The following is a 22,549-nucleotide window of genomic DNA, read 5'->3' as shown; positions in this document are numbered from 1 at the left end:
GATCTGTTTGTCTGGTTTTAGGTTATACCTGGCAGTGTTCAGGGGTTACTCCTGGGCTCTACCCTCAGGGATCACTTCTGGCAGGCTCAGGGGGTATATTGGATGCCGGGGTCGAACCCTGATGTGCCCCCTGCAAAGGCAAGCACCCCACCCTCCCTCTCTACCTACCTACCTACCTACCTACCTACCTACCTACCTACCTACCTACCTACCTACCTACCTATCTACCTACCTATCTACCCTACCCTACTTATTAGGCACCTCCAGTGCCCAGGTGAAGATAAAGGCACTGTCTTCCACCCAGACTTCTTTCGGAAAGACAAAGGACTAGCCAGGGAGAGAGAGAAAGGACTGGGAGGGAGTGGATGCCTGAACCCGGCTCGAATCAGAGGACCACATCCAGCATCCCTGGGGGGGGGGGGATCCCAGCATCTCAATAGGGGTACTGCAAGAATTGTGGCATCAGCAGACAAGGTCTTGCCTGGATTGGGAGATGGAGGCTCCTGGAGCACCATTTTAGAGCCGGGGGGGCCATCTCCGTCTCAGAGCTGCGAATTCTCCTGCACCACCCTTCCAGGGCCACCAGGCTCCGGAGCCCCTGCGAGGCACTAGGACAGGGTCCGAGCGGGGTTTCCGATGGGGCTTCTGCGCCCCGCCCCGCGGCCGACTCCAGGGCAGTAGGACCCAGGGGCCGGGGAGCGCCCGCGGAGAGAGGGGCGGGAGCCGGGGCGGTTTGGGGGAGGTCTTTGGCTTTTTTTGGCCAAGCCCGGGCGCCCTCCGGAAGCGATCCCAACTTTCCAGAAGTTTCTCGGGACGGGCGGGCGGGGGAGATCGCCATATATAAGTAAGGGGAGCGGGGGGAGCTGCCGAGAGTGGAATCCGTCGGCTGCTCCAGCACTGGTTCGGGTCTCGGCGTCTGCCTGGCAGGCCCAGGTGAGGGGCGGGCGCGGCCTGGGGAAGGGGTGCTCCGGGAGGGTTGGGGTCACCTAGAGGTGGTCCCGATCTTCCAGCTGAAAAAAGTTCTCTGCACTTGGGGGCAGCTACAGGATCCAGAATCGAGAATCCTGGCTAAAAGGCACATAGGGCGGAGGCGGGATGGAATGGGAGCTGGACACTGGGATGGTCCCCGAAAAGCTGCAGAGACACCCCTTTTCCAACCTTAGAAGTTTTGGCAGGGGTAGCAATGGCTGAAGACCCCGGGATCAGCCTGAGATGCTCAGAGATCCGTGCCCCAAATGTAGGGGAGGGGAGGAAAGAAGATGGGGCGCCCCATCCCTGGGCAGGGGACCCAGACCAGTTCTACAGATCTAGGGTGGGGACAGAGATTCTGGGGTTGAGACTAGAGGTCCGCAGAGATTGCAGAACCAACCCCCGTGCAGGTCGTGTTGGGGGCCTCAGTGTCTCATGAAATTAGAGTAGGAAAGAAGGTGAAGTGATCTTGATTCTTCCTAGGGGGTTTGTCCTTGGGGGGTTTGGGAGACCAGTGGGGGCCTCCTTCTGGTCCGTCTATGTCCATAGGTTGATGGTCAGCAAAGTCTCCCTCGACTTCCCCCACTAAAAGGGGGTGTGGAGACTACGGGATCTGCAGTCCCCCACAAGGTTTTGAGTTCCCGACAGGACCCTGCCCACCGCTGCCCGGCTCCTGGAGTCACTGCGGGGTATAAACTACTTGAAGAAGTCCAAGTCCCAGCCCCCTGTGTAGACTTTCCCCAGGCTGCGAGGAAGAAAGAAGCCACTTCCAGCTGGGCCTGAGGGCCAGGCTCCTCCTCTTCCCCCGCTTCCCGCTGCTCCCTCTGGGCTGCTGGGCCTAGGAGCGGGGTGAGGGGCTCAGGCTCCAGCAAGTCACTGGCTGGGGCCACACCCTCCCTGTCTCCGAGGCTCGACCCACCCACCCTCTTACACCCTCCTCCACCCTCCTCCCGAGTTGAATCTCCAGCTCTCTTTTGTCTCCGGTCCTGGGGTTCTAACAGTGATTTTCTACCTTTGTAAAAGGGCACACAGCTTGTCCTGGGGTTGCTCTCCGGGTGCTTTTAGGAGCCAGTGGCATTAAGGGGTGTTCTGCGCCCACCCCACTTGCTCATCCTCCTTACAGTAAAGTGAATGAACTCCAAGAGTCTAGCTAATTTGAGAGTGGTTGCCTTTTGTACCCAGGGATCCCAAGCCTTCGTGCCTCCCCGCCGTCACTCTTCTGTTTTCTTTCAGAATGAAAAAGGCAGGCATTGATCTCCCCCTGAGGCAGTTTCAAGGTACTTTAGACTCCTCAAGTGTTCTGAGACTCTGGAAGCGTCCCCCCCAACTATCTTTTTTCTTGCAGAACCCCCAGTCTAATCTGCCTGAACCAGGCTAGCTCTGAGCAGACCTGCTCTCTAATGGGAGGGGATGTTTCTCTGGGGACTGGAGAGACTCTTAACTTTCACCTAAGGGCAGGGATTTCTACGAAGCTAGCTTGGCAGGCCTGAGGCTGGCTGACTTGCAGTGACTTGCCTGCCTGGGTTCTCGCAGTTGGATTGACAGATTGGGCAGCCCTTTCCCTGCAGAGACCCATAGTTCCATCACTGCATCCCTGAGGCCTGAACCCAGGGCTTCTGCTTTCCAGGCTGGAAGCCCTCCCCGCCTCTGCTAATTCAGTTTCAATCTGCCACGTCACTGGTGCAGGCGCATAGCTGCGTGGCTGCCTGAGGAATCCCAAACTAGTCATTTGGAGCGATTTTAGAAAAGCTCCTCCCAGCCTGTTGAGGTTGGCTTGGTTGGAGGTGGGGGCTGTGAAGATGGAGCTGCCACGTGGCAGGGCTGAGAGCCAGGCTCCATCTTTCTCACTCTCAAGAGGATGCTGGCGGCCTGATCTCTGGCATTAGCTACATTGGACCAAAGATGGCCTTTAAGTATGGGAACCATACTTGGCATAATTAGTGCTCCATTTTTTTCTTTAAATAAATGTCCTTGTTTCTACAACTGTAATGTTCCCTCTGCCTTTGAAGCTCCAGGCCTGATAAAGAGCCAGGGAGCAATATGACCAGAAGATGCTCTCTCTCTCTCTCTCTCTCTCTCTCTCTCTCTCTCTCTCTCTCTCTCTCTCTCTCTCTCTCTCTCTCTCCTCTCTCTCCTCTCCTCTTTCTTTCTCTCTCCTTTCTCTCCCCTCTCTCCCCTCCTCTCCTCTCTCTCCTCTCTTTCTCTCTCCTCTCTCTTTCTGTCTCTCTTCTCTCTCCCCTCCTCTCCTCACTCTCGCTCTCTCTTCCCTCCTCTCTCCTCTCCTCTCTTTCTCTCTCCTTTCTCTCCCCTCTCCCCTCTCTCCTCCCTTTCTCTCTCTCCTCTCTTTCTGTCTCTCTTCTCTCTCCCCTCCTCTCCTCGCTCTCGCTCTCTCTTCCCTCCTCTCTCCTCTCCTCTCTTTCTCTCTCTCCTTTCTCTCCCCTCTCCCCTCTCTCCTCTTTCTCTCTCCTCTCTCTCTCCCTCCTCTCTCTCCCCTCCCCTCCCCTCCTCTCTCTCTCTCTCTCTCTCTCTCTCTCTCTCTCTCTCTCTCTCTCTCATCCTGTCATCTGCACTTCAGGACTAATCTCTCCAGTGCCCCCACCCCCTGCAGTTGTGGTCTCAGTGGCTTGCCCCCAACATGCATCTCTCCCCAAGAGGGGGCCTGACTGGTGTTGACCCCAAATGCAGCCTTCCTACAGCAACCTGGAGTCTTAGGAGGATATGGTGGATCTTTCAGAGATCTCTAAATCCCAGCCCCCTTCAAACTCTACCTTCTCTCTGGTCACGGATCCAAAGGCGTGGAGTGAAGAGGATGACCTAGTCAGAATGGCTTTACTGGAGGACCCCTCAAGAGGAGAAGGGGGTGTTTTTCTAAATATTGCTACATATGTTTGGGAAGGGGCCAAGGGCAGCCCCCAAGCCATATGGAAATGGACTCTCCTGGAATCCTGCATCTGGGAGGATGCACATGTGTAGCTGCCGTGCCTCTGGGGACACAGAAGGCAGCTCCATTAGAGACTTACCCTCCCCCCCCCCCCAGCATCCTTCCTCTCCGGAATTTCCCCCACTATGCAGCTTTTGTCTGGGGGGATTTCCTAGTATAGACAGATAAGTCCTTCCCAAGAGGGAGACCTAAGCCTCAGTCTTGAGGACATAGTTGCTTACTACTTGGAGAAGGATGACAGGCTCTGAATGATGCTCACATCCCAGTCCACCTTGATGAGCCCCTGGGCTCCCTCTGTTTAATGAGCAAGCCTGCCTGTGACTCATTAACATCCCAGAGTTGAATGACAGCCTGGGCGAGGAGACCGGCATATCACCCATTGAACAGCCTTTTTCCCATACCTGGGCCTCAGGTGGCCCCTGTACCTAGCTACCTGCATACCAGAGAATCTTTACACTGCTGAAGCCCAGGTTCGGCTACTGGTCTTTCTGGAATAGCTGAAGCCTGTTGTCTGTTTGACAGTGGGAAGTTAGAGCCCAGGCTCCAACTTTCCATCTTAGCAGAAGTACATGGAGATCTTTTAAAATTCTGATGTCTTTATTTTTTGTTTTAAGATTCATTTATTGAATGATTGATTTGATTTTGGGTCACACCTGGCAGCGCTCAGGGATTACTTCTGGCTCTGCCTTAGAAATTGCCCCTGCTAGGCTGGGGGCCCATATGGGATGCCAGGAGTTGAACCAGGTCCCTCCAGGTCGGCCACATTCGAGGCAAACGCCCCACAGCTGTGCTATCTCTCCGCCCCACCCCTTGTCTTTCTAATAATTCTAATAAAAGGGTTGAGAGTGGGGGCACAACTATGCTAGGTACCAGAATCATTTCTGTGGGTGGGACTCAGGTTTCAGTATTTGTTTGAGAGGCCACACCTGGTAATGCCCAGAGGCTGCTCCTGACTGTCCTCAGTGGTCACTCCTGGCAACCACTCAAGGATCCTATGATACCAGGAATGGAACCTGGATGGGCCAACTGTGCAGTCAATAATTTGAAGTTAGTTCAGCTAACTCCCATGTGCAATGAACTTGAAAATGTGCTGCTTGGAGCAGTTTATCAACCTGTTACCTGGCCTGCCTGTTGGTCCCCCTAGTCTTGTGCCATGGTTCCCATTTGTTGAATTTTCACTTGGAATATCTTGGGCACTTGTAGGGTCACATAGGGGGCCCTAGTTGAGAAATTCTGCTTTAGAGCCTGAGCTGGCAAGATTTCCAGTTTTGGCACTCACGGACTAACTAGTTCGGGGTAGAAGTAATACATTATATGCATGAGTGTAAGTGGAATGTAAGTTCAGCATAAGACAGCACTAGCTGTGGATAGAGGGGTGACTTGTTGGAAACTTAAACTGGGAGTGCAAGGACCATTGCTGTGAAAGTAGACTCCCAATCTGAACAACACTGACTTTTAAGTCTGAGCTTCTTGAACTGGGGGTGAGCGCTCTTACTCCCATCTCTTGACAAGCTGATGGTGGCCAAAGATCTAGGGAGTTAGTGGGAAGGGTGCCAGAGCTTCAGGGCTGCACTCTCTCTCTCTCTCTCTGCAGCCCTCACAGGTCTTCGTGGAGCATCCCAGCCACCTCCCAACCATGCGCTGCCTCCTGCTCATCAACACCTTCTGCCTCCTGGCCCTGGCCCTGGCCGCTGAGGTGAAGAAACCCATTGCAGCGGCAGCACCGGGCACCTCAGAGAAGTTGAGCCCCAAGGCGACCTCGCTGGCTGAGCGCAGCTTGGGCCTAGCCTTCAACCTGTATCAGGCCATGGCCAAGGACCAGGCGGTGGAAAACATCCTTCTGTCTCCCGTGGTGGTGGCCTCGTCCCTGGGGCTCGTGTCGCTGGGTGGCAAAGCTACCACTGCATCCCAAGCCAAGGCCGTGCTGAGTGCCGAGAAGCTGCGTGATGAAGAGGTGCACACCGGCCTGGGGGAACTGCTACGCTCGCTCAGCAACAACACAGCGCGCAACGTGACCTGGAAGCTGGGCAGCCGCCTCTACGGGCCCAGCTCGGTGAGCTTCGCCGAGGACTTCGTGCGCAGCAGCAAGCAGCATTACAACTGCGAGCACTCCAAGATCAACTTCCGCGACAAGCGCAGCGCCCTCAAGTCTATCAATGAATGGGCCTCGCAGACCACCGACGGCAAGCTGCCAGAGGTGACCAAGGACGTGGAGCGCACGGACGGTGCCCTGCTGGTTAACGCCATGTTCTTCAAGCGTGAGTCTCAAGGGATGGTTGGGGCCAGGGTGAGGGCTTTGAGACTTTCTTGAGAGTGGTGTTAGCAGTATTCCTGTTCTCATCTCACCTTCTGCTTGAGAATTATGTTCCTTTCAACTGCTAGAAACTATACGCAGGATGTAGCTCAGCAATAGAGGGCTTTCATTGCTCTTGTGAGGCCCAGGAGTAGGTCGTGGATCAGAGAGGGCTTCTTTTTTATAGGACTGATCTAGCACTGCTATGGTCCCCCAGCACTGCCAGGAACAGGCCTGAGCACGTGTGTGTGTGTGTGTGTGTGTGTGTGTGTGTGTGTGTGTGTGTGTGTGTGTGTGTGTGTGTGTGTGGTGCAATTCCACCCTCTCCAATAAGACCCTTGACACAGCCAAAATAAAAATAAGAAAGGAGAGATGGATTCAGTACTATCAGAAGGAGCTTCATAGTTTCATAGTTTCAAAGTGCTGTGGATTGGGGTCAGTGATAGTATAGTAGGTAGAGCACTTGCTTTGCACATAGCCAAACCCAGGTTTGATGTCTGGCACCCCATATGAACACCCTGCTCCCTGCCATGGATGGTCCCTGAGTGCAGGAGATAGCCTGGAGCACTGCTATGTGTCCCCAAAAGAAACAAACAAAAAAAAGCGTGCTGTGGAATATCAATAAAATTCACCCATCAGTCATTTCTCAGTAGTGCTGGGACAAGGTGCGCACACTTGGGGTCTATTTTGAAGAGGGCATGGAGCTCGAGGATCATGAGGTGCAGGGATGAGGCCTAGAGCTCCCAATAGTGTAATGGAGCTCCTTGAGTTGTCTGTGCTGCCACACATCTCTATCACCCCACACCTGGAATTTTTTTTGTTGTTTTTTTTTTTTGTTTGTTTTTTGGGCCACACCCGTTTGATACTCAGGGGTTACTCCTGGCTAAGCACTCAGAAATTGCCCCTGGCTTGTGGGGACCATATGGGACGCCGGGGGATCGAACCACGGTCCTTCCTTGGCTAGCGCTTGCAAGGCAAATGCCTTACTTCTAGCGCTGCCTTGCCGGCCCCTGAAACTATTCTTAACCCTCAAAGCATAACAACAATGAGGAAACTGGGGCTCAGCAAGATCAAAGAACCAGAATCCAGGCTTATCTATTTTGAGATGAAGGTTCTATTGGGGTCAAGTCATATTTTAGTACTATGTGGTGAGCACTGATCCTCTTATTGTGCTGTGAATTTGAGGGCTTCCTCTTTTACCAGTTTGGGGTGCAAGGCAGGAGCAATGAAAGGTCTTACCATCACTCACTGCCCAAACCTGGACTAGCTTGAACACAGGTCGTGACTTAGGAAGGACTTATATTACTTTCAAGCATGCATTTGGGATTTGTTTCTATGCCTCCAGAGTTAGGAGTTGCCGTCAAGAGTGGAGAATGGTCTCTTTTTGTGGGTGGGTAGTGGCAGTTTGGGCCATATCTGGCAGTGCTCCAGGGTTACTCTTGGCTCTGCATTCAGTATCACTCCTGGCAGTGCTCAGGGGACCATATGGGATTATGGGATGCTAGAGATCAAACTCTAATTGGCTACATGCAAAGCAAGTTCCCTATCCACTGTACTCTTTCCTGTCTCAAGAATTGAAAGTATTGTTAAGATACACTCTGTCTAGGACCCAGATCCCTTAGGAAGGCTGGGAGGACAGGATAGAGGCTAGCTGTGGTCACAGTGGTGGCTACACTGAGATGCCTATCATTGGTAGAGTCAGGCTCAGACTGGTTGACCCCTAAACAAGAAACACTGTTTGACCTGTAAAGCATGGAGCGCATATTCTGAGATGGGTGCTCAGTAGGGAGAGAGGCTTCAGGTGAGGCCCAAAGACAGAAACCCAGACTTGGCCTGTGGCAGGGACAGATCCAAGATGGGTATTTGGGAGGTGTATGGACTTGATTGTATGTGGAAGGGGCATTTATTTCATTTTTTTAAAAAGACCCACACTCATTATTTGAGGACCCACACTCAGTGTGTGCATCTTGGCCCTGTGCTGGAATATCAAGGGTGGAGGGTGGAGTCTGCACTCAGAAATGCTCAGGGATCATTCCTAACAGTCTCAGAGGACCATATGGGGTGTTGGGTATTTAAACTGGGATTGCACAAGGCAAACACCCTACCACTCTACTATTGCTCCAGCCCCACTTATGTTCTTCTTACTACAGCTCACTGGGACGAGAAATTTCACCACAAGATGGTGGATAACCGAGGATTCATGGTGACCCGTTCCTATACTGTGGGCGTCACGATGATGCACCGGACAGGTAGGTGCTTTGCAGAAGAAGAGCCACAGAAAATCAACTAAGGTCATAGGGCAGGGCCTTGGCCTCCCTGACTTGCACCATTCTCAGTGTCCTCTGCTCCCTGCTCTCCCCCCAGGCCTCTACAACTATTATGATGATGAGAATGAAAAGCTGCAAATTGTGGAGATGCCCCTGGCCCACAAACTCTCCAGCCTCATCATCCTCATGCCCCACCATGTGGAACCCCTGGAGCGCCTAGAAAAGCTGCTGACTCAGGAGCAGCTGAAGACCTGGCTGGGGAAGCTGCAGAAGAGGGCGGTGGCCATCTCCTTGCCCAAGGGGGCAGTAGAGGTGACCCATGATCTGCAGGTGAGCAGGCACTCCCTCAGCCTGTAGGGCATGGAGCAGGGGTAGGGTTATCCTTCCAGCAGCTTAGCAGGTCTGTTCTTAGCCTCTTTGGGTGTGCAGGCAGAACTGAACTCCGCCTTAGCCCAACTAGAAGAGGTGGCCCACACCCTTTCCTTGGGAGATGGCCAGAACGTCACCAGCTAAATATACTCAGTGCCTGCTGCCTGCCAGGTCAGGCCTGCTAAACATGTGGTGTGTGTTCAAGTCTTCAGAAGGACCAGCATCAGCCTTCTTTTGCACCTGGTGGACTGAGGCTATGCCAGTGTGTCTATAACTCTTCATATATCTGGCTTCATGCCATGCCTGTCATCTTGTTCTGGCTGCCTGACAGGTTGGGACATCATCTCCCTTTTGAGGTATGTCCAATGACTGATTACTGAAGGTCAGGAGCTTCACCAACTGGTACAGTGTGATTTTCAACACCACTCTGTGATATTGTCCCAGAATATCTCCAGAGTAGGGGTGACATCACTTTCCTTAGAGCAGTTTTCTCTATTCAAGTGTACCAGATTGACCTTGAGATTTTTTTTGGGTGGGGACACACACCTATTTTTATTCAAGGTTTACTCCTGACTCTGCTCTCAGGTATCACTCTTGGCTATACTTGGGAGACCATATAGGATGCCAGGGATTGAACCCAGACCAGTCACCTGCAAGGAAAAGTTCTTACTCGCTGTACTAACTCTCCAGTGCCCCAGCATGGAGATTTCCTGGGCCTAGCCACAGAGGTGTGGATTCTGCAGCTCTGAGTTCAGGCTAAGGTGGGGAATGTGCCTGTCACAGAAGCTTCGAGGGTGTCCACACAGACTGTTTATGCCACACTTGGAAAAAATCCTGGCGAAACCAGAGAGAAATTTGGTCATGTATATTCAGGCCTCTGTTCCTTTTTCTGAGAATTAGCCCTAGAAGCAGCTGGCAGGGTGACTGGCAACAACAGTCGGAAAGTGGAAGATGGAGCTCTTGCTTGTAGCATGTTTAGACTCGGGTGGCTCTGGTGATGTTCTTTACCAGGGACAGACCAGAGGAGGTGGTAGGTGTTGTGGTTGAGGATGAGGACCCAAGAGCCTGCCCCCTCATTGCCTCCATCTGCTCCCACAGAAACACTTGGCCGGCCTGGGCTTGACCGAAGCCATCGACAAGAACAAGGCTGACCTGTCGCGCATGTCAGGCAAGAAGGACCTGTACCTGGCCAGCGTGTTCCATGCCACTGCCTTTGAGTTGGACACGGAGGGCAACCCCTTTGACCAGGACATCTACGGACGTGAGGAGCTCCGCAGCCCCAAACTCTTCTACGCTGACCACCCCTTCATCTTCCTGGTCCGAGACACCCAGAGTGGCTCTCTGCTCTTCATTGGACGCCTGGTCCGGCCTAAGGGGGACAAGATGCGGGACGAGTTGTAGGGCTCTGGCCTTGGGATAGCAGGAGGCAGCGAAGGCTTCTGAGACACATGGGTGCTATGGGGGTGGGGTGGGGTGGGCTCTGAGTTCCCCAGTTGGATATGTCCTGGGTGGGGGTTGGGGGCAAACTACAATCTTCCTGTGCATCCAAGCGGCCTTCCCGGCCAGAACTCACAGCCGCTTGGACATGGGTTTCCAGCAAGTGCACTGCTGAGCCCCAAGCCTATGGGACCTGGGCTGCTGTGGGGTGTTCATATCTGTGAGCACGTCCCTTCTCCCAAGACCTAGCCTAGCCCTCATGAAATGGGGCCTATTTCCTGACACTAGCACCTCTGCTCCCTCTCCCAGCTTCCCTTAAACACAAAACTAGGTGCTATGGCCCCTGTGACCCTGGATTCAGTGAGGGAACCAGGGGTTTGGGAGTTTCAATGTCAACTGTGGCCAAGAATCATTGTACCAGGTATTATAGATGAACATTTTTTCCCTCTTTTTTATGGGTTTTCAAAGATGGAGTGGGAAGGGCAAAAAGAAAACAAGCCTTTGTCGCTGTCAACCAGAAGTTTATTTGTACGATGTTTTTCAATAAAATTTCTCCAGTGAAAAGTGTTGGAGCCTTCTGGGAAATGATTGGCCAGAAGAGTGGGTATAATCCTTAATCCTTCCCCCAACGTCTTCCCAGCTGGTGGTGGCAAGGCCAGGGCTCACTCACCTTTGTTGTGCTGCTTGCTTTGAGCTCTGCATTGTTCACATTCATGAGGGAATCTCATACTTGTTCATCATGGCAGGTAGGGCCAGTAGCTGCCTCCAACCTTCAGGATTGAACAGGGCTTGCTTATTGTAGCCCTATGCAGTACTTTCCTGCTACTAGACAAAGCCCCTTTGGAGGCCAATATTCCCATCCCTGGGCTGGTTATGTCTCAGTATGGAGAAAAGTGATGTCCTTTCTTTAATTAAGAGGAAGAACTCAAACTCCTTAAAAATATGTGTGTGTTTGGAGGGGGGGAGGTGCGGGGGAAGAAGCCACTTAGCTGACAGCTAAGTTAGCCACTGACAGCCTGGCCTAGCTGGGAGCCCAGGTCTGGCTACAGAGGGGAGAAGTTGCTCACAATCTACCCAGTTTACCCTGCTTCAAAGTACTCTTAGCCTCAGCCTCCGTGAAGGAAGAGTTATAGTTGAGTCGAAGTCCATTCCCCACCCCCCATCTCTCACCCCCCACCCCCGCACCTGCCATGAGAGAAGGCCCTTACTGCTACTGTGTCCCATCCCATCCTAGCACAGTGCCTCGTGTATAAGAGGTGTACCTGGTGAATGCTTCCAAGCAAATGCTCAGATGATTTGGTGCTGAGTGAAGAGTCACTGGATATGGCCTGGCAAGCCTAATAGAAGTCCTAGCTTTTGCCACCCTGAGTTTGGGGCCAGTCGCTTAACATCTCTAATCTTTAGCTTTCTCACTAGAAGGTGGGAAAGATAAAATTATTTAGCTTGTAAAAATTGTGAAGAGAATTAAATGAGGTGACCCGTGATATTTGGCAAATAAGATGTGAAATAATGTCTACATTTTTTTTTTTTTTTGGTTTTTGGTTTTTGGGCCACACCTGGCATTGCTCAGGGGTTACTCCTGGCTGTCTGCTCAGAAATAGCTCCTGGCAGGCACGGGGGACCATATGGGACACCGGGATTCGAACCAACCACCTTTGGTCCTGGACTGGCAGCTTGTAAGGCAAACGCCGCTGTGCTATCTCTCCGGGCCCTACTTTTTTTTTAAAGTATGAAGGGGGATAGTATAATGGGTTGGGTGCTTGCCATGAATGGAGCCTTTGATTCCAGGCATTCCATGTGGTCCCCAGAGCACTATCAGGAGTGATCCTTGAGTACAGTCCCAAAACAAAACGAGAGACTTAACTTTAGATCTGGAGCTTGAAACTATCTGCACTTTCTTCTTTTGGGGGAGGGTCAGACTTAACAGTGCTAAAGGCTTACTCTTAACTCTGAGTTCAGGGATCAGTTTTGGAAGGGCTCAAGATAACTTAGAGCAGTGTTTTTCAACCGTTTTGTGCAAAGGCACACATTTTTTCATGAAAAAAAAAAAAATCACAGGTACATCACCATTAGAAAATGTTTAAAAAACTTTGGGGCCGGAGAGATAGCATGGAGGTAAGGCGTTTGCCTTTCATGCAGAAGATTGGTGGTTCGAATCCCGGCATCCCATATGGTCCCCTGAGCCTGCCAGGAGCAATTTCTGAGCATAGAGCCAGGAGTAACCCCTGAGCGCTGCCGGGAGTGACCCAAAAACCAAAAAAAAGAAAGAAAATATTTTTTTTTTGTTTTGGTTTTTGGGCCACACCCGGTAACGCCCAGGGGTTACTCCTGGCTATGCGCTCAGAAGTCGCTCCTGGCTTGGGGGACCATATGGGACGCCGGGGGATCGAACCGCGGTCCGTCCTAGGCTAGCGCAGGTAAGGCAGGCACCTTACCTCCAGCGCCACCGCCCGGCCCAGAAAATATTTTTAAAAAAGTTAACTCTGTGCCTATATTGACAATATATAAAGTAATTCCCTTGAATAGGGATCAAATAAACACAAAAAATTGTTTTATAATTACATAATAAAGTATTTTATAATTGTTCATATTTCTGTTTACTTACTCAGTGTGAAACCTGGGCCTGTTTGGCTGAACACAAAACTGATATTCTGACAGGAATCAAAGAAAGACACACACGTAGCTCTTTATCAACAGTTCTCAGTCTTTCTGTCTTTAGTTTTTGTTTTTTTTTGGTTTTTGGGCCACACCCGGCAGTGCTCCGGGGTTACTCCTGGCTGTCTGCTCAGAAATAGCTCCTGGCAGGCACAGGAGACCATATGGGACACCGGGATTCGAACCAACCACCTTTGGTCCTGGATCAGCTGCTTGCAAGGCAAATGCTGCTGCACTATCTCTCCGGGCCTCTGTCTTTAGTTTTATAGTCCATAACATGTGCTTTGGCTCACAAATAGACCAATCGTGCCAAAGCCACATATTACGGATGAAATTAAAATTTTTCCCATGGCACACCAAACAATATCTCACAGCACACTAGTGTACCATGGCACAGTGGTTGAAAAATGCTGACTTATAGGATACTGAAGATTAAAACGGCCACATGAAAGACAAATTCCTTATCTGCTGTACGACTCCAGTCGTATCTTTCTATCTTTCTACACTTTGTGGTCTTTTTGGATGGGGTCAGTGGGGAATACATTTATAGGTGCTCAGAAATTACTCTTGGCTCAGTATTTGGAGGTGTTCCTGGTAGAGATCAAGGGACCAATGTGGTTCTCGGTCCCCTGCATACAAAATGTACTCCAAGGCCGGAAAGATGGCATGGAGGTAGGGCATTTGCCTTGCATGCAGAAGGACGATAGTTTGAATCCTGGCATCCCATATGGTCCCCGAACCTGCCAGGAGTGATTTCTGAATGAAGAGCCAGGAGTAACTCCTGAGTGCTGCGGGTGTGACCCCAAAACAAAACAAAACAAAAAAACCAAAACAGAATGTATTCCAACCCAATGGCCTCTATAATTTTCACTTCTCACCTCTATAGTTCTCCACTCTTCTGTATTGCCTATGGTACAGGCTAGTTGAAATGACCAGAGTAGGGCAGACATACTGAGCTGAGCAGACTTCCTGGAGGATGGAAGGGACACCTCAGAGCTGGGGACCATGAGCATATATGTGCCATTCTCTATGGTGTGAGATGGTACCTCACTGTTGTTTTGAGTTGCATCTCCCTGATGATTAGTGATGTGGAGCATTTTTTCATGTGCCTTTTGGCCATTTGTATTTCTTCTTTGAGAAATTGTTCATTTCTTCTCCCCATTTTTTGATGGGGTTAGATGTTTTTTTTTCCTGTTAATTTCTGTTAATACCTTGTATATCTTAGATATTAGCCCCTTGTCTGATGGGTATTGGGTGAATAGTTTCTCTCATTCTGTGGGTGGCTTTTACATCGTAAGCACTATTTCCTTTGAAATGCAGAAACTTCTTAGCTTAATATAGTTTCATCTGTTTATCTCTACTTCTACTTGTTTGGAAAGAACTGTTTCTTCCTTGAAGATGCCTTTAGTCGCAATGTCATGGCATGTTTTACCTACGTGTTGTTCAATATACCTTATGGTTTCGGGTCTAATATCCAGGTCTTTAATCCATTTGGATTTGACCTTTGTGCATGTTGTTAGATGGAGGTCTGAGTTTGCTTTTTTGCAAGTGGCTGACCAGTTGTGCCAACATCACTTGTTGAAGAGGCTTTCCTTACTCCATTTTGCATTTCTTGCCCCCTTTATTTTGTTTGTTGTGTTTATAGGCCTCACCAGCAGTGCTCAGGGGTACATATGGAATGCTGGGGATTGAACATGGGTCAGCCATATATAAAGCAAGCACCTTACCCACTGTACTTTTTTTGACCTTGCATATTTTTCTGGAAGCAAATCACAGTAATTTGATAATTGTTACTTTGTGCCCCTCCAACATCCCTTGGCCTTTCTCAACTTTTTATCACTTCCCCTATGTCTGCCAAGGAGCTCATCATCCTTCAGACTTACTCAGAAGTCACCAGCTCCCTGCAGGGTCCATTCTATGAGTGACCTCTGACCTCCCACACACGTTCTCCTTCACCACACCTTCCTGTCCTCTTTCCATGCTCTCAGAATTATAGAGGCATGTCTGCTCAGTGCCAGCTTCCTGTCCCAACTTTGGTGGAGGTGTCCACCTAGTCTCCCCACACCTGTAGGCCAGTGCTGGGTTCAGTTTTGATGCCCAGTGTGAGGGCAATGACTGCTGTGAGAGAAAATGATTTTTAGTTTTTGTTTTTTGTGGATCCTCAGGCTGTGGACCAGTGGTTAAAAAACACTGGCTTGGGCAGCTGCTTGTACTGTGAGGGGCTGACTGAAAAGAACATGCATCAAGCCTCTGTCCTGTGTTCTGTCTCCTGGACCTAGTCGTCCTAGCCCAGGGTCATAGGGTTGTGAGAAAATGAGATGGGAACTGAGGCTGTTGCCTCAGGTCCCTCACTTCCCTCATTTCCCTCTGAGCTCCATATCCTGGCTGGATGGAGGCCAATACTATGGGTTTGTTCCACCCAGGGAGGAAGGCTCTTCCCATTATCCTCTTCCCATTGCTTGGAATTTGAGTTAGATGCTTGACTGACTCAGGAGACTAGTTCCAGAGTCAACTCTGGGAGAAAGAAGCAGGCACAGCCCAAGAATTGCAGGTTATTTCTAGTTTTAGTTGCTCAATATTCTGTCAGACTGTCAGACTTTTTTTTTTTCCCATGGGTGCCAGTGCATGAGGGCAGGGTAGGGGATGACAATTACTCATTTTTATTAATTTCACTCATTCATCGAATTTTTACTATGGATCCACTTACTCCGGATTCTGGACTTGTGGTAGTCAACAGCCCAAGTGGGCTGTTTGTTTATTTGGTTGACAGGAACCTGGATTCAGTAGTGGCCTTTGCTAACTGAGGCTTCAGAAATGCCTGGCTTTAAGTTAGATTCTGGACTTGGGGTAGTCAACAGCCCAAGTGGGCTGTTTGTTTATTTGGTTGACAGGAACCTGGATTCAGTTGTGGCCTTTGCTAACTGAGGCTTCAGAAATGCCCGGCTTTAAATTAGAGGAAGGTCTTCAAGGATGAAGAGAAGAAAAAAGGGGAAGTGAATTTGCCTGTGTGTCCCATTCACTTCCCCCTTGCCATGGTCATACTCTTGACTGCCTCATCTAGAACCTGGAAGAAATTGATGGTACCTAGGTCTCAAGAAATGCTGGTGCCAAGATGTTGCACAGCAGGTTCCAGATACCCTCAAAAAATCAGGTCCTGTAGTAAAATGAAGCACAAGGAAATTTGACTTTGCCTGTGCAGATGAAAATTCTATTTATATTATTAAGGTGTGTAAGAGAATTCTCTGAAGGGAAGCTCTATCCTTATCTTCATTCAAGTAAACTTCATGGCTAAACTCTACTCAATGTTATTGAGCCTAGTGAGACCTGCCTTTGGTAGGCACATGAGCATATGACTCGCAGTGTCTCCAGAGCTTGAGCAGAACAGTGCCCTGCATGAGGATAATATACCTAGGGAGCAGCATCTTTGACAGGGGTGTGGCACTTTCCTCCACAGTCCAAGGACATGGGTGGAAGAGGCTGCCAAGGAAACTACCCATTTTGGATGAAGTAAGGGGATCTGGAGGTAGCAGGGTACACACCAAAGTGTGTGTATTCCAGGACCTGGGACCTGAGGAAGTGATGAGAATGACTTGATAATAGGTGTCTTGAGTCAAAGGCTAATTTTATATATTCATATTTTGGTTTTAGAGCCATTCCCAGTGGTTCTCAGTATAATGATTGACTTAGTATCACCCTGGAGATGCTGGAGAAACCATATGGGATGCCAGAAATTGAACCCAGGTGAGCCACTTGCAATGCAAACCCCCCCCCCCCATCCACTGTATTTACTATCTCTCAGGCAAAACTGGCTCAGGCTAGTTTTTAGCAAAGGCCTCCCACTTGACCCCACCAAGGGGCCAGATCTGCATAACCATGGGTCACCAACATTCAGCAACTCTACCCCTAGAGCCTGACTTGAACCCCACTATTAACTTTAAAGTCTTCAGAGAGGCTGCTCTCCACAGAGGGTCCCAAACTGACACTTGATGGCCTTCCTATAAGCCCCACTTCCTTAAATTGCCCCCTTGGAAAGAAAATATATGCTTTAGGAGTTAATAGAGAGGAGTCTATCTAAGTTCATTATGGAGACGTGAACAGCTTCTGTGTGGCGGTGCAGCTACTACCAGGGTTTTGACCCAAGTTTAGGCATTGGGCACCCAGTGGAATTCCAGACTAATCTCATATTTTTTTTTTATTACTTTCAGAGTATATAGTTCACATTTGCAGGCAGAATGAAGTCTTTAGCATGTGGTAAGGCCAAACAGAAGCTCCTGGTTCTTGCCCTTCCAACCAATAAACTTGAGTAATGGTGTGATTCTGGCAGAATTATAAAAGTTTCAGCCACCATCAAGGAGCCAAAAGCAGTAGGGTGGTTTGACCACAGTCCATGTAACTTTCCTGTTTGTTTTCTGCAGAAGGTCTGTGTCTCAGAAAATGTGAGGCCATGACTATCCTAAATATTTCCTCACACACATATGTATATATAATCATTTTCCATATAATAAATGATTGTATATAAAATTATTTGGTGTGAAATTTACCCTCAAAAAAGATGATTTTCTCTTTGTAAAACAATTTTTTTCTCCTGGCAGGGGTAGCCATACATCATTCTTTTCTTTCTTTTCTTTTTTTGGTTTTTGGTTTTTGGGCCACACCTGTTGACTCTTAGGGGTTACTCCTGGCTCCTCGCTCAGAAATCACTCCTAGCTTGGTGGGAGGGACCATATAGGACGCACAGGATTGAACCGCGGTCTGTCCTAGGCTAGCACACAAGGCAAATGCCTTACGCCTTGCACCACCGCTCCGGCTCCCCATCATTCTTTTTTTTTTTTTTATCATTCTTTTCTTATCTAGACTTCCTTCTCATATCTTGAAATGTTTCCAGTTGATTTTTCTGTGACAGTCTGACCTGTGTAGATTTGATTGGTCTCCTGTGTCACAATCATCATAATTTCTATTGTGTTGACGATACCATGGATGTGGGCATGGAACGTGGCTAGTATTGTGGATGGCTGAGAACTGATCTACTAAGGTTGGGCAGAATCGCAGGACAGAGAGAAGTTTCTGAATCTCATGGCCTCTGCCATGTCTGTAACAAGTTTCTCAGTCATAGATATCCAGAAAAACAGAATTTATGGAGGATATAGATTATCCAGTTAAAGAGATCATGGAGCTGGAGAGATAGAAAGGAGGTAATTCATTTGCCTTTCATGTAGAAGGTCATTGGTTCAAATCCCAGCATCCTATATGGTCCCCTGAGCCTGCTAGGGGCGATTTCTGAGCATGGAGCCAGGAGTAAGACCTGAGCAATGTCGGGTGTGACTCAAAAACCAAAAAAAAAAAAGAAGTTGGAGTTGGATCATGGTGTTGGGAGAGACAGCATAGCGGTAGGGTGTTTGCCTTGCACCTGGTTGACCCAAACCAGACCTCGGTTCAATTTTTGGCATCCCATTTGGTCTCCTGAGCCTGCCAGGAACAAGTAACCCCTGAGCACCACCGGTTGTGACCCAAAAGCCTAAAATAAATATAAATAAATAAATGAAATTGGATCATGCATGTTAGAGGTTGAGAATCCTATGAAGGTCTGAGGAGCAGAGCTAATGGAATATGTGTTATTGTTTTCAATATTGTAGCTGTGAGCACATATTATCTCTTGTCATTTATCCTATTCTACATGAAGCAATTTTCTTTGCCTGTTTCAGCTAGGCTAAAAACTAAAAAGAACTTTTAAATCCAATTACTTTTCATTGCTCCAACTCTAACCCCTAAGAGCAGAGAGCTAAATAAGGACTTTTATTTCTATTTTAAAATTAAATTAAATTTTATTGATTTTGAGGTCATATCCAGCTGTGTTAAAGTCTTACTCTCTTATTCCTTGATCCATGCTCAGGAATCAACACATGATGTGGCTTGGGGGACCATAGGAGAATGAATCCAGGTTGACCTTATGCAAGGCACCGCCTTACCTGCTGTACTATCTCTCTGGCTCCTTGATTCAATTTAATCTCACCCAGAAACACTCTCACAGGTATATCCAAAACAGTGTTTAACCAAATAGTTCAGCACCCATGGTTAGAAGTCAATTTGACTTAGAAAAATAACCATTACACCCTATAGCATGAAAGAACTGACAGTGCTCTCCACCCCATTGTGGTAGTTAGGAAGAAGGGTAACACTGTTGGGTTCCTGTATATTTTAAAGGCAATGCAGATCCCATCTGGTTTCATGCTCTGATTTGTGAACTCAGTACTCCAGAAGGCTGCCAGCATTGAGAGAAAACTTTTCTGTAGCCTCAGTTAAAATACTGTACTTCACCCACATGGCTCTATGCCCCAGAAGATCCATGGGATCTGCAAGTGGAAAAATGAAGTAGAGCTTTGGTAAATGCTGAAGGCAGAAACACAGCACAGAAACTTGCACTTAGGAGCAAACTGGGCACTCCTATCTAACAATGCTGCTCCTTTTAAGGAAGAGATCCTTGGCTTGAGGCTGGACTCTCTTGGAATGGTCTTTACGTGGGAGGATCCAGCAAGCACAACAGTGGCCAATATTTGGCACAGTAAATCTTGTCTTTTCTCAAGAAAAGCCAGTTAGGTACCAAGAGGCTACTGATCTGACAGAAGTAAATTAATCCTGGGGCCGGAGCGATAGCTCTGTGGTAGGGCATTTGCCTTGCACGCTACTGCCCAGGATAGACCTGGATTCGATCCCTGGTGTCCCATTTGGTTCCCCAAGCCAGGAGCAATTTCTGAGCACATAGCCAGGAGTAACTCCTGAGCATCACCTGGTGTGGACCAACCCCCCCTAAAAGAAGTAAATTAATACTGCATCAGATGTGAAACTCTCCATCACCCCCCCCCTCCTCAAATCTCTGAAATGAGTCTTCTGTTCTTTCAGACTCTGCGATTGCCAATCTCCTCATTTGTTGGGTCCCGTTTACTCTTTTATGGGTTGTTTGTGAATCCACAAAGAGCTCCCAGAATGAGAAATTGATTCCCATCCCTTTGTCCCCTTTTGGGGGGGAGATCTTGGTAATATTTATCCGCAGCAAATAATCCACACAGACAGGAGGATTAAGGGGTAAAAGGTTGGGCGAAGAGAGTCCTTTGTCAGCCTGCTGCTAGCTCCAAAACACCTCGAGTCAGCCAGCCAACTCTGGCAAAAGACCCCGAACGCCGGGCACCCAAGCTATTTATTTGGCTCTCAACAGTGGCCCCACCTGGAAGGTCAAGGTGGGACAACAGGCAAAGGATAATCTTATGGAAATATTTTCATATACAACACTCATTGATCTCCTGATTGCCACAAAGCTACTTTATTGTTTTTATTATAAAATGTGATATACTAGGTTGTTCATAAGACATTCCAAGCATTAAGTATTCAAACACCAATCCTACCTAATGTGCCCTTCCCTTCACCAGTGTTCCCAATCTCCTACCCACCACCTTAGCCTGCTTCCATACAGTCACAAATTTGCTTCATATTGCTTGTTATAAAGTCAAATGGAATTATCAATATTTAGATTAACATGGGTCAATTTGAAATGATGTTATATATATTATATAATTATAAAATTATAAAATCAATGTCTAAGGATTTACTGAGCCATGGTTGGTGCTAGTTGAGCCTTCTGTGTTAGTTACTGTTTAGGCTTACAAAGGTTGGTAGATTACTATGTAATTTTCCCATCAGACTACCTGTGATACTACTGGCTGAAACTACTATAAAATATTGATTTCATGTGGTCATGTGTGGCTGCACAGTTCAGTATTTTTAGATCTGAAACAAATTTGGTGGCTTGGCAGTTTGATAAGGTTAAGTGCAGAACTGGACCATTTTTGTCAGAGGGTGTAGGATGTGGTGTTGGGCTATTATAGTTCATGCAAAAAGAGGGGATCTGTCCCCAGACCCCCTTTTCTGATAGTGCCACAGAGGTATCAGCCTGGACTGAGCTACCAGTAAAGTATTAGCAACCATTATTTTCTTTTGGAGCTTGGTGGATTAGCTAGGTAGTTTTGTTTGCCAGGAATATGGTATTGATAGGCAGGGGTTCCATAATAGTCATTTTAAATCTTATTTTGGAAATAGAGAAAACTTCAAACATAGATGAAAATTGAGAAAATACATCCATAAACCCATCAGAAAATTTCCGTATGCATGTACCTAAATTTTGCTCTTTTGTTCCATGCGTCATTTTAGCCAATTTTATTTTTTGGTTTTGGGGTCACTTTCAGTGGTATTCAGGGTTATTTGTTTCTGGCCCTGTGCTCAGGGGTCACTCCAGGTGGAGCTTTGAGGATCATATGCGGTGCTAGGGATCAAACTTCAATTAGTTGTGAACAAGTTCCAACTGTACTATTTTTTTTCTTTTTTTTTGGGGGGGGTCACACTCGGAAGTGCTCAGGGGTTACTCCTGTCTCTATGCTCAGAAATCCCACCTGGCATGTTTGGGGGACCATATGGGATGCCGGGATTCAAACCACCAACCTTCTACACGCAAGGCAAATGCTTTACCTCCATGCTATCTCTCTGGCCCATATTTCTTTAGCCACATTATTATATTTTATTTTATTTTATTTTAGATTTTTGGGTGACACACCTGGTGGTTCTCAGGGGTCCATATATGATCCTAGAAATTGAACCAGGGTCAGCTGCATGTAAGGCAAGACTTTTATTCTATACTATCTTGTGGTCCCCATGAGCACTTTAAAGCTATGGGGCTGGGGTTGAAGTCGTACAGTGGGTAGAGCACTTGTCTTGCATATGATCAACCTGAGGTTGATTCATGGCATCTCACATGTTTCCCTGAGTTCTTCCAGGAATGATACTTGAACATGGAGTCAGGAGTAAGCCCTGAGCACAGCTAGGTGTGGCCCTAAAATAATAAAAATTAATAAATAAGTGAAACAAAATCCATAGGGCAGAGGGGAAGTCATGTATCTGATCTATGGCCCCTCTTCCCATGCTTTCCCCAGTTGGTGTTCCCTTTAATCTCTTCCAGCCTCAGATACCCCAGCACGTTTCCCTCTGGGTGCCTGCCACCCCCACCCCATAAATAAGGTTGTTTTCCAGAACTTTGCTTGGATCCTCCTCCTATTATCGCCCCTCTCTCTGGATAAAACTACCCCTTTTTTTCAGGAGCTATTAAAATCCATACTGCAATGAGGTCCCCATGTCTGCTTCCATCTCATACCCCTACCCCTGAGATCAATGCACTTGGACCTTGCTCAGTTCCTTCTCCCCAGCATTTCTCTCAAAGCACCTTGAACTCAAGTTCTAACCTGCTGCCTCCTGGGTTCCTACTCAACCACTGAGCACACTGTTAGTCCACACCTACCAGGTGAAAGAGTTAAGGAGAGAACAAACAGATGTCAGCTAAAGCCTCTGTGCACAGAAGCCTTGAGGTAGACAGACCTGGTAGCACAAGGCCAAGATCACACCTACAATGTTCTATTCTTGACACTCCTGAAAAGTTCCCACAAGCGTTTTTCGTAATAACACTTAACAAGTTCACTTTACCAATGCATGTTATGTTCTGTTTGCATTAAGTGAAATTCCTGGGAGAAATGCTACTGGTTAACTTGTACGTAATCCTTTGTTAAAAGCACAATAAGAAAG

The 22,549-nt window shown here is 48.3% G+C and overlaps 1 protein-coding gene across 1 annotated transcript; it reads left to right on the top strand.

The window, feature by feature from the left end:
• Positions 1 to 817: 817 nt before the first annotated feature.
• Positions 818 to 10,293, top strand: SERPINH1 (serpin family H member 1). Its single transcript, XM_049780309.1, has 5 exons — positions 818 to 933; positions 5,505 to 6,168; positions 8,354 to 8,452; positions 8,568 to 8,800; positions 9,938 to 10,293. Exons 2-5 carry the CDS (start codon positions 5,547 to 5,549, stop codon positions 10,238 to 10,240), a joined length of 1,257 nt encoding a protein of 418 aa, XP_049636266.1. The 5' UTR covers positions 818 to 933; positions 5,505 to 5,546; the 3' UTR covers positions 10,241 to 10,293.
• The last annotated feature ends 12,256 nt before the right edge of the window (positions 10,294 to 22,549 follow it).

Source organism: Suncus etruscus, chromosome 9 (assembly GCF_024139225.1).
Source record: "Suncus etruscus isolate mSunEtr1 chromosome 9, mSunEtr1.pri.cur, whole genome shotgun sequence".
NCBI lineage: Eukaryota > Metazoa > Chordata > Mammalia > Eulipotyphla > Soricidae > Suncus > Suncus etruscus.
The sequence above is the reverse complement of the archived record's forward strand: the minus strand, read 5'-3'. Positions and strand labels throughout refer to the sequence as shown.